At 37.3% G+C, this 12459-nt stretch overlaps 1 protein-coding gene across 7 annotated transcripts in view; it reads left to right on the top strand.

Annotated features, from left to right (window-relative positions):
- The window catches only part of DENND5B (DENN domain containing 5B), a 204555-nt gene that overhangs the window by 73155 nt on the left and 118941 nt on the right, over positions 1–12459 (top strand). For 5 of the 7 annotated variants that reach the window (XM_055318777.1, XM_055318775.1, XM_055318776.1 and 2 more), the window contains exon 2: positions 9730–9795. The exons of the other annotated variants lie outside the window; for them this stretch is intronic. In XM_055318777.1, coding sequence (XP_055174752.1) covers positions 9730–9795 — 66 coding nt within the window. The remainder of the gene's footprint in view (positions 1–9729; positions 9796–12459) is intronic. 7 annotated transcript variants of the gene reach the window in all.

Raw genomic sequence — 12459 nt, 5'->3', positions numbered from 1 at the left:
GTGCTATCCCCCAATACCATTTTAAGAACCGGAATCCCTGCAGCAGTTCATTTTAAAGCCTGAATGTTCTAGCATTTTAGGGGAGGGCCTTGACCTTTGGATAAAAGTGCATCTTGATGAAGAGACTTAGAGGCCACTTTCACTTAGCAACAATTACATCAATGGAGCCATTCTAGCTGCAAAAAACTTCATGTAATTGTTGGAATAATAATGCTTCTGTTTGATTCTTATAGGAAGATTTTCTTTCTCAGTGAATCTTAGTAACATTTTTTGGCCTGTTTTGCTCATATAACCATTTCATAGACCTTGAATCAGGGGGGCATTAGTAAAACAGATGAACCCTTTTTCCTAGCTTGTAATTTATATCTTTTTTTTTCTTTCTTTTTTTAAATTTTACTTATTTATTCACAAGAGAGACACAGAGAGAGGCAGAGGCATAGTCAGAGGGAGAAGCAGGCTCCCTGCAGAGAGCCTGATGTGGAACTCAATCTCAGGACCTCAGGATCATGACCTGAGCCAAAGGCAGACACTCAACCACAGAGCCACCCAAGCAACCCTGTATCTTTTCTTTAAAGAACTAGTTGATTTCTTTTGCAGGAGTTTTGTTGTGTTTTGTTGAAGAGGATAAGAGGAAGAAAGTGGTATTCTTGTATATGTTCCTTGGTATTGCTGTGCAAACTAAACGGAGTTACTTGTTTCTGACTCCTTATAGTTGTTTTTTTTTTTTTTATGAGAGTTTTGGCAGCAAAAAGTAATGAATGGAAATGAAGGGAAAAGCCTGTGTTAGCTCTGAGCAAATAACTGCTTCCTTGAGTCATATATCAGAATTGTTTCAGGTTGAATCATCTTAGAACTGTAGCCCTATCGTGTTACTTGTCAGCTATAAATATTTTAATGCTAGATGCCTTTCTTTTGTTCCTGAAGGCAAAGGGTGGCTCCCTTGGTATCCTTTTAGCAGAAAATAAGTTCTTTAGCAATAGGAAGGATTTGTTTATACTGTATAACATACAGCATCAAATAATAACATTAATACGCTTTCCCAGAAATATATTGCATAAAAGATCTTCACACAAGATAGGTCTCTACTAATACTAATGTGTTGTTATTATGTAATCTGTATTTTATATATGAGGAAACCTTTGCTCAAATAAATTATGATTTGTCCTAAACTATTAGAACCCAAGATAGTCAGCTAGAACTAGAACCTTGTTTTCTTGGCTATACTTATTACTTGAAAGTCACTATTATATTTTTCAGAATAATAAAATCATTTACTAACCACTGGTAAACACATGGTACTTATTTGATTAACCTAAAAATTATGGACCCTTTCCTCTTAGGGAGTTTTTTCATATATTAGCATACTTCAATGACTTTTTAAATTTTTTTTTCTTATCTCACATTGTATCAGAAAAGGGATAGTATGAAAAACAAGGCTAAGAAGCAGAGTGCTTTGTTTATTCCTCATTATCAGAGGACTATAGATCTTGAATTCATTGTTAAGTTTATTTTTGCAAGTAAATAATCTGCTACTGTATTCTGTGCTTGGCAATATAATGCACAGTGCCTAATAAGAATTTGTCTGGTCTCTGTCCAGGTTCCTAGCACACAACTTCTAGAACCCTGGTAATTTCCTAAGTAATAGGAGTGTGATCCTAATGAAGTAATGATGGGCCCCTAGATAGCCTCAGGATAGGGGCTGGTTATCAGAGGACTTGAGTCAACTGGGCTTCTGGGGAAGGGAGGAAGTTAGGGATTTGAGTCATCACATGGCCAATGATCATATCAGTCCTGTGTATGTAGTGAAGCCCATTAAGAAGCCTAGATACTGCAGGCACCTGGGTGGCATAGTCAGTTAAACAACTGACTTGGTTTAGGCTCAGGTCATGATCTAGAGTTCATGAGATTGAGGCCTGAGTCGGGCTCTGTGCTGACTGCTTGGGACTCTCTTTCTCCTCCTCTCCCCCTGCCCCGCCCCCCAAATAAATAAAATAAATCTTAAAAAAAAAAACAAAACTCTAAATACCAAAGGTTAGTGGAGCTTTTTGTTGATAAACAAAAGTGTGTGTGTAGTGGTGGCAAGTGATATACCCCGATTCCACAGGAGAGAGCATGAAAGCACAGCATTCCCTCCCAGACCTCACTCTGTATGTCTCCATTTGTGTGATCCTTCTGATTTGCATCTCTTGTAATAAAACTGCAATCACAAGTAATAGTGCTTTCCTGAGTTTCATGGGTTGTTCTAGTGAATTATCAAACCTGATAGTCATGGGAACTTCCAAATGTATAGCCAGCGTGTGAGAAGGGCAGGTGGGCTAGGGATCTCTGAAGTCAGGGCAGTCTTTTAGGGGGTCCATGCCCTTTAACAGGTGACCTCTCCGCCAACACCAGGTGATTAGTGACAGAATTAAGAGGAGGTATTTCCAGTTGGGGTTGAAACAGAATACATGTGCTGTGTACTCTAGATTTCCAGTGAATAAACTTCAGTAATTGAAGTGTATTTAGTGTTAGCTAAGTACAGTGTGGCTCTTTAATTTTGATGTGATCAAGAATGAAATGTGTTGTAAATTTCTTAGAAATTCAAAATTTACTAGATTGATATTGATGTGCTTTTATTAATATCTTAAACTTTTAAGATTACCATGGTTAATGGTTTTTTATTGATGATTATTCCTCAGTAAGGTCTATAAATTTTCAGAGATCCTTCAGCTTTTGCTTGATTGGCTTTATGATCAGCCACTTAGACCTGCAAGATTGCTGACTGGATTTAGAAGTTGTATTTTTAGAAAGTTTAACAAGTCCATCATGGGTTAAAACCTGTAGTCTTGATTAGTAGCTTAGTAGTGGATGTGTGGCTTCTTCTATTGAAGAGTAGAGAGCATTCATAAAAAAAAAATCGGCAAACTCTTTCCCATATTTAAAGAGCTGCATTTATTTTGCATAATAAAAAACAGTCTAGAGAGTTATCAAGAAATAGAAGGCGTAATATAGTCAGGAACTGGTAACATAGTAAGAAGGTCAGTGCTAATGCGAATAAAAAGCCAGGGTAATCCAGAAACACATAAATAGCTAACTGCTCTAACAGTAACCCAAACTATCAGTGGCTTGAGACAATAAAAGTTTATTTCTCATTTAATGTTTAATCTAATGTAGGCCAGGGTGGGAGGGGCTCTATTTTGCAGAGACATTAAGTGACCCGTTTTCTTCCATTGAGTGACTTTCCTATCTCTTTAAGGTCCTATTTCTATTTGCATTTAGCTGATAGATGGCAGAGGACGGACAGGTATGTGCCTCAGCCTGGAGGTGACACATGTCACTTTTGGTTATTTTTCGTTGGCAAGAACTAGTGATTTGGCCCTCACCCAGATGCAAGGATATTGGGAAGGAGAGAACATGGTTGTTAGTGAGCACCTGTAGTCTGTCACAGATCCAGAATCAGTGGTAGTTGTACTCTGGTGCTAAGGTAACTGGCGTGCCTTATCCAAGTGAGAATACTGTGGGACCATTTCTACGAGCACAAAGTGGGGAAAAATGTAATGGAGTGAATGCAATTTCTAGGGGTTCCGTGTCATGTTATACAGCCTTACAAGGATAAAGTAGATAAACTTGCTGGGGATAAGGAAGAATGGTTACCTGGGGAGTATAACCTGTTTTAGCCATGATGGCATATGGAATGGGCAAAGTCAGCTCTCTGGGAAGACAAGATAGGAGAATGAGAGATCCTCAGATCTGTAGATTAGTACTGTACTGTACTAATCCTATCCAGAGCATCAGTCACTGTGCCAGGCACAGTGTAGACACCTTTTATCTTTAAAAAAAAAAACAAAACAAAAGCCTTTCCCTTCCATATATTCTCCTCCAATATTATCCATTTCTCATCTTTCCAGCAAAACTCTGCAGAAGAGTTACTTATACGCTCTGCCTCTACTTCCTCTCTTTGCATTCTTTCTTGGAACACCCCAACCTTTCTTTCACATCCACCTCTTCACAGACTTCTCTTCAGGGTCACCAGTGACTTCCACGTTGTTAACTCTTTCTTTGTTAAAACGTTTTCTTTACTTGGCTTTCATGATGCCCATGCTTCTGGCCTTTCTCTTTCCTTACTGGTTGCATTTTTCACTTACCTGTTTGCCTATTCCTCTTTCTCTTCTTTACCTCTTAATGTTTATTCTGAGCCTCCCAAGAACCTGACCCCAGCCTTTCTCTCTTTACCTACATTCATTTCCTTGGTTATCTTATCCAGCCCTGTAATGTTAAATACCATCTGTTTGATGCTGAATTTTCTAACTTTTCCCTGAATTTTAAACTCACATTTCTAAATGCTTGATGAAAAACTTCATTTGGATATCTAATAGGCATCACAGACTTAACATATCTAAAACTGAATTCTTTATTCCAGCCTCCCAGCCCTCTGGTAAAAACCCTCTCCTACATTGTTCCTCATCTTAGTAAAGAACTACCATATTCATCCAGGTGCTCAGACTAGAAACCGTGGTATCGTGATATCCTTCTTGACTACCCCTTTTCCTCACATCTAATTTGTTAGCAAATCATATCTTTTATGTCTTCAAAATATATTTAGGATCTTACTGCTTCTCCCTACCCTGATGCTATTTCCCTGATACATCATCTTCTGCCTAGATTATTGTATCATCTTCTGCCTAGATTATTGCAGAAGCCACCTAAGTTCTTTCCATTTCCACTCTTATCCTCTACATTCTGTTCTCACAGCTGTCAGGGTGAGCTTATTCAAGCCAAGTCACTTCTCTCTTTAAAATACTATGCTGAGTGAAGTAAGTCAATCAGAGAATGACAAGCATTATATGGTCTCATTCATTTGGGGAATATAAAAAATAGTGAAAGGGATTATAGGAGAAAGGAGAGAAAATGAGTGGGAAATATCAGTGAGGGAGACAGAACATGAGAGACTCCTAACTCTGGGAAACGAACAAGGGGTGGTGGAAGGGGAGGTGGGCAGGGGGTTGGGGTGACTGGGTGACAGGCACTGAGGGGGGCACTTGACGGGATGAGCACTGGGTGTTACGCTATATGTTGACAAATCGAACTCCAATAAAAAAACATACAAAAAATAAAAATAAAACTTTTTTTTTCCCTAAAAAATAAAATTAAAAAATAAAATATTCCAGTCGGGATCCCTGAGTGGCTCAGCGGTTGAGCGTCTGCCTTCAGCCCAGGGCATGATCCTGGGATCCGGAATCGAGTCCCACATCAGGCTCCCTGCATGGGACCTGCTTCTCCCTCTGCCTGTGTCTCTGCCTCTCTCTCTCTTACTCGCTCTGTGTCTCTCATGAATGAATGAATGAATGAATGAGTAAATAAATAAATATCTTTTAAAAAATTAAAAACTCCAGTTACTCCCCATAAATAAAGTGCTTACCATGGCCTCAAAGGCCCTGTCTTATCGGGCCCTGGTTACCTCTCTGACTTTGTCTACCATCTCACTTAAATACATTGCACTGGCCTCCTTGCTGCATCTCAGCCGTGACAAGCTCATGGATACCTTAGGGATTCCGCACTTGCTGTTTCCTCTGCCTGCAATACTCTTTCCTGAGATGTCCTCCTACGTAGAATTGAGAGCACACTTGGAGGTAGGCTGTGTAAGTTTGAATTTTAGAGTTGTCTGACCTTGGCCAAGTTATTTAACCTTTTTTTGCTTCAGTTCCAACATCTATAAAATGATAAAATAGGAGCTACTTTATAGAGTAATTATGATGAGATGATTTAATATACGTAGATCATTTAGAATAACACCTGCTCTATAGTAAGCACTATGTGTTAACTATGATAATTATTATTACTTCACTAGGTCTCACCTTAAATGTCACCTGCTCAGAGATTATTTAAATCGTGGTAGAATCATTAGAATGGATAATGAATATGCAGCCTTCTAGGGGATCTATTTCGAAGAGGACAGCTCACTGTGATGTAGAGACAACCCATGTGTAGGAAATGTCTTTTTGTGAATGTCACAGGAGTACCCCTTCGTTGTGGTTTTTTTTTTTTTTTTTTTTTTTTTTTTTACCAACACGTGGGATCCCCTTGCCCCTGCTTTCCTTTCCCTAGTCAGTCTCTCTTGTAGGATCTACTGCTGTCCAGTATTCCCTCTACAACTCCAGATCATGTCAATTCAGGCAGGGATCTTTGGAGACAGACAGTTGGGGACCTGTAGTGATAGACATAAGAGAGAGAATTATCTCACCACTACATCCTCCCTTCCTTTTTGCCTCAGTGTGGATTTCATAGGCAGCATCCATAGCTCTCCATTTTCTCCTCTCACCTTTATCAAAATATTGGGAAAAATTTATTGACTTTAAATATTGTATCTGCTATTACCTGTGTGGGTGCATGCTTGTGTGTGTGTGTTTAAACTTTCCCTTTAGAGTGAAAAGGAACAAAAGGAAAAGGGCAAAAGAGATTACCTTTTAACTTCCTATTTGTTCTCATTGTTCTTATCAGCAAGCTTTCTTTAAAACATCTAGACTTCTGTGGTATCCTTCGGGGACAAGAGGATAGGGAAGTATTGTGAGGCTTGCCCTTGTTTTGTGGAGAAAATACTCAGTCATCTGAGATGACAGGCTACAAAGGAAATGGATAATGAGGAAGGGAACTCACTGGGGCCCTCGAAGCAGGTAGGTTTAGAGAAAGAGGGTAATGGGACCACTCAGGCTGAGAAGGCTCCAAGGTTGACGCATATCACAAACCCTTCTCCACTTGCAACCCTATATACAAGTGGTAGAAATTCTTACCCAGTGACTTGGAACTGGGAGTACCTACTCTCAGTGCACTGAGAGGAAGTATGGAGCCATTGAAAATCCAGATCTAATGCTCCCAGCCACAATGAGAAGAGGTGTGTTCTCAGTATTCTAACATCATCTACAAACATAGTAGCAGGCTCTTTATATTATGACATATTTGAGATGCTTTATGGAAGTTAAATTTTTGGAGCTCAGTCCTTCTAGAACTACACATTTACACTCTAGTATATTTATCTGTCACATTTCGATTTTATTTTATTTTTTATTTTATTTTACAGAGAGGGAGAGAGTGAGCATGAACTAGGCGGGGAGGAGCAGAGGGAAAGGGAGGCAGACTCCCCACTGAGCAGGGAGCCCAATGCGGGGCTTGACCCTAGGACCCTGAGACCATGACCTGAGTCGAAGACAGATGCTTAAGTGACTGAGCCACCTAAGGACCTCTTTTTTTAGTTATACATTATCTTTTTACATATATGTACTATAAAGTAAGCTTTCAAGTCCAAATTTGATCTAACAGTGATTCACATTATAGCTTTGCATGAAGCAGATGCACTTATTTCATTGGAAATTTTCTAAAATATTTAGACCATGGTTTATTGGATTTTAGTAATCTGGAGGCGAGGATAAAATAATTGAATATCTAAATCTACTAAAAAGATTTTTGCTTGTATATAATTCTCTGTGTAAGTTGACCTAGAATAACTTTCATATTTTTCCTTTTTTTCCCCTTTGGTAAAACCAGAAACAGGAGCTATATGAAGTAATTGAACTATTGGTAAATATTCCTAGTGATATTCTCAGTACCCAAGAGTTTCTGTCTTAATTAGGACAGAATAGCCTTTAGATGAGATAGGCGAGAATTGTGAGACCAGTTAATGGATTAGTCTCCCTACTTTGCATCTCATTTTTGTGAGAGTAATATTTTCAGTTGTAAAGTCCATACTCGCTTTCTTCCAACTGGGGAGATTTTTGTGTCATGGCCTAATACTTCCCTACTCTGCTACATCTGTACTCATTAATGAGTAGTAGTTCTTGTAAACCAGAAAGGAAAAACAAAAACAAAACCCTATCGTATGTATTTAATAAGTGAGGTCTGCTTCTTGAATTCTTCCTTGCTAGTCCCAATCATAACAATTGTTTGCCTCCCAGAAGTGTGCAGTATCCTGGAGGGGAGTATACTGACTTGTGTGCCCACTGGGGCACCCTCAGCCAGTGACCTTGTACACTGCCTGGGTGTATGTGTGGGGGCTATTCAGAGGTCTGTTTTGGGCCATCTTTCCCTGATGATAAATGTCAACATGCCATCTGGCTGTCTGGAAAGATCCAGATAACCTCCTTGGTGATTTCAGAGTGTCTTTGGCCTTTTATAATGGATCAGTTCCTTTATTCCTTCAGTTTCATGAGTTCCAAAGGCTTCCTTCCCTAGTTCTTTGTTTTTGTTGTTGTTTTGTGAAGGGAGAGCGCACAGAGTTTCTGCAAACCTTGATTGGGATATTTCTGTATCCACTCTCACAATATATGTGGGCAAATACCCTCCCAGAGTAGAAGTGTAGCCTTTGTCCTAAGACCATTCAGACCTTTGAGGTATAGATAGAATGATTCCCTGGCAATTAGGACCCTACATTATCATTATTTAGCTCTTTAAAGGGAGGACTGGATATCTAAAATTTGTAGACATCTGGATAACCTATTCAGAAGTTTTTACACTCTTCAAAGCTGCCAAGTTACAGAGGTCTAATGTGAGTTTCTTAACTGCCTATGTCCTTACTGTAGTAATACTCCTCCAAGAGTTGACACTTCTGGTTAATAGCACATAAAGGGATGATTGATTAAATGGAACCTTAGTACAGAGCATACTTCAATTCATGTTTGCATAGAGTGATTTCCAAAAGGTAGGTTACTTATAAGATTGCATACTGTATGATTTTGTCGTTACATAATGGAATGCTTTTTTAAAACAGACTTGATTTTTAGAGCAGTTTCAGGTTTTAGAAAAATTGAGATGATAATACAGAGTTCCCCACATAGCCCATATCACCCCAATCACACACATTTTTCCCTATCATTAACATCTTACAGTAGTATATTTGTTACAATTAACAAGTCAATTGATATATGATTATTAACTAAAGTCGTATGTACTCTATTCAGATTTCTTTAGTGTTTACCTAAAGCCCTTTTTTCTCTTGGGGGATCTCATCCTATATATCACAGTATATTCAGTTATCTTGTCTCCTTGCACTCCTTGTGGGTGTGACTGCTTCTCTGACTTTGCATTTTGGTGTCCTTGGTAGTTTGGCGCAAGTAATCATCAGGTATATTGTGGATTGCTTCTCTTGGGATTTATCTGATGTTTTTCTCCTGATTAGACTAGAGCTGTGAAATCCTTTGGTAAGACTGTTTAGCTTTGTAAGAAATGGCCATGCTGTCTTCCAAAGTGGCTGTATTATTTTGCATTTCCACCGAGCAATGAATGAGAGTTACTGTCACTTCATGTGTTTGTCAGGATTTGGTATAGTCATTTTTTTGGACTTCAGCCATTCTGATAGGTTGTGCAGAAGTTGAGATGTAATTTTTAAGGTTGGTCATTTAGTCTTGCTATCATGTTTTATCTGACTTTGGAAGCCTTAGCTTTCTCCTGATATTTCTCTTCAAATCAGCATTGAGAAGAATATATGTGCTTTTTTCCCATATGAATAATTGTTAACAGATGTTTAAATAGTATTTCGCATAATACATTAAGATAAAATTACCTATTCTTTGTGCTTTCTTATTAAAAGTAGCTTATAAGCTACATACTATTAGTGTTAAGCTACATTCCATTGATGTTAATGTCTCATGTTTAATTGCTTTTGTTTAATTTGTTATTCTCATTTTCCATTCTTCAGTCATTTTGCTTTTGTGTTTGTGTTTCTTTGTTTATAAAGTTTTTTGTTTCTGTTACATTATGTAGTTTTGTACCAATGGCTAGAAGCAGATCGTCATGGCAAGAGCCAAGATGCTGCAAATACGACTTCAGGTAAAAATAAAATAAAAGTAAAAATAAAAATTGAGGTGTTAGAAATCCTTATTTTAATTGACCCCAAGCCCATAATAATTGGTTTTTTGTTTTCATTATTGCTTGGGTAAAAAATAGGTATTATTTTGTATTTTTGTTCTCTCATCTGCATCTTAATTTTTATAAAGACCTCATTTGCTTCATGCCTTGAAAAAATTATTCACTAGTCTTAAGCTCTCTTGGCAGATATATACTATTTTCTGAGGAGGAAAGGCTGAATGAATTGCAGCTTAAATTTAGTAGCAAGTTACTTAACAGTATTACTTGGAATTAAGTTTATATGTGTTTGTAGTGGGGGATATTAATATTTGCACAAATTTACAATCCTTGATCATTTCAGGATAGTGTTAAAAAAAGGTAGATTTTAAGTTTAAATAAAGGATGTTTGTGTATAATTTCAATTGCCTGGGAACCCAAATTCTTAGACTGATTCATTTCTCCTGCTAAGTCTTAGAAGTAAATTCTAAGTTAGAAATTCATTTTTAATATGGGTTCAAAATGAAAAGACTAGGTTGTTCACCCATCTCCCATCTTCAGAAGGCTTCTTGAAGATTCTCTTCTTTGCCTATTAATAGTAATGATAACTACATCCACTCATGTCTAAATCCTTAACAGTGTTATCAGAATTTCTACATAGTTGGTTCTTCCCTTAATTTACTTCAAAATGATATTTGCCAAGACAGCTATATATATATATATATATACAGCAACGATCTTTCCTATTGCCCCCTTTTTCCTGGCCGTCTAGTAAGTAGTGGTGGTGACAATGGTGGTGGTGGTTCTATTTTTTCTTTTCTTAGATTTGTGTTTCTTTTAGTGAGTGTTTCCATTTTTTTTGCTTTTGTGAAATTTTTTCTCTCTGAAAAAGGTGATTTTCCTTCTCTCCTGTTGATTCCATTGTGCTTCAAGAGGGTGTGGTGTTCCTTAGTTTATAGAACAATTATATTGAAAATGGCACTCTCATGACTTTTCTGAGTTATCCTCTGCCCATTAATAACTTGATATATGAGTGAAGATAATGTTAGTATTTTACCAGACTCAGGCAGGAATTCATTAAAAGGTAAGTGTTGCAAGGAGTTATATCTTACATTATGTGCCGCTTACTCTGTTCACAAAGTGTTTCACATTTTATTGACTCTTATGATAAAAATAAACATTTCTGTGGGTAGGTGGAGAGGAATTCTTGGTTGCTGTATATTATCTGAGGATATCCTGTTCCTGAGTCGATAGCAGAGCCAGAAGCATAGACCTTTAGGACCAAGAGAGAATTTTTGTTTTGTGTTTTCTGTGATTTAAAGTGAAGGGAAAGTAGTATTTTTTTTTCTTTTTTTAATGAAGAAGTAATCTAAAAATTCTTAATGTTTGCATGAAAATCTAGTATCAGCTTAAAGATGTCGTTTACCCTTCCTGAAATCAGACATTCTGAACCCTAACTCTTCAGGCACGCTAACTTGTGGACACTTCCACATTTTTCCATTGATTTTGTAAGCATGCTCTAGAGGCATGTTGCAAAAACTCATAAACTATCCTCAGGGATGCTTTTAACAGTTTTTCTTCTAGCTGTGAAAGCTATCTATCTCAGAAGATGGAAATGTGGAGTAGAAAGATAGAGATGAAGCATTTGCCTAGATAAGTAAGAAGAATCCAAAGGAAAATAATCATTGGTCAAGGGCTGAAATTACAAACAGTAGGTTAGTTGCTGCAGCAAATCTGTTTAAACTATGTGCCTTTATTCAGAAAAGCTTCTGTGTATTTTATATCACAGTTTCCAACAAGATTTTAGAGTGTGACATTTCCCTCCCTTGTGATCTGTTAAATTTTGCGCTAAAAGGTGTTTTGGTATCCATCTTTTCATACTTTTACCAAAAATGAAAACTGAGTCTAAATGCCCAATTATGATTTATAAATTACTTTGATATCTTTACTCATACAAATACTGGTAAGTGGCATTTATCTTTTGATATGACAGTTTGTGTTTTACGCTTAATTAAAACTTAAGTGGAAAAAACACAGGAGACAGAATGATATTCCAAGGTCTTCTAATTCTTCATTCTCAACTTTTTGACATTGAGAATTGAAGAGCCATCCATCCTAACTTTTTTTTTTGTATATTTTTTTATTGGAGTTTGATTTGCCAACATATAGTATAACACCCAGTGCTCTTTATGGAACTAAGGCATTTGGGAGAAACCGGTCTCCCGGGATTTAATTTGGTCAAGGAGATAAAGAACTGAGGTGACAGCTATAATTGAAGTTTTTTTTAAAATATGTAATAATCAAAGTATAGCCTCCCTTAATTTTTTCCAGAATTTTGGCAGGTAATAAATTTGGCTTAGAATAGCTTGTTTCTTTTCATAGGTTTAGGGTGTTTAAAATGTTCTGTCTACTAAACTAGACAACTCAGTAATGATGTTTCTAATTCTGTTCATTCTGTTACTTGTAAAAGCCTGGGTACAGTCACATTTGTCAGATTTCTGTGGAAGCACAGGCAAGATTGCCTCCTTTGAGCATGGCAGCATTGTATATCCATGTACAAAATCTCAGGATCAGAAGAAGTATGATTCAGGATGCTCAATTTGGGATGTTTCTTTAATAAATTAGATGTGTCCAAGTAGATATTTCATC

The sequence above is a fragment of the Nyctereutes procyonoides genome, unplaced genomic scaffold (assembly GCF_905146905.1).
Source record: "Nyctereutes procyonoides isolate TBG_1078 unplaced genomic scaffold, NYPRO_anot_genome, whole genome shotgun sequence".
In the NCBI taxonomy this organism is placed as follows: Eukaryota; Metazoa; Chordata; class Mammalia; order Carnivora; family Canidae; genus Nyctereutes; species Nyctereutes procyonoides.
This window is presented reverse-complemented; position numbering and strand designations above follow the sequence as displayed.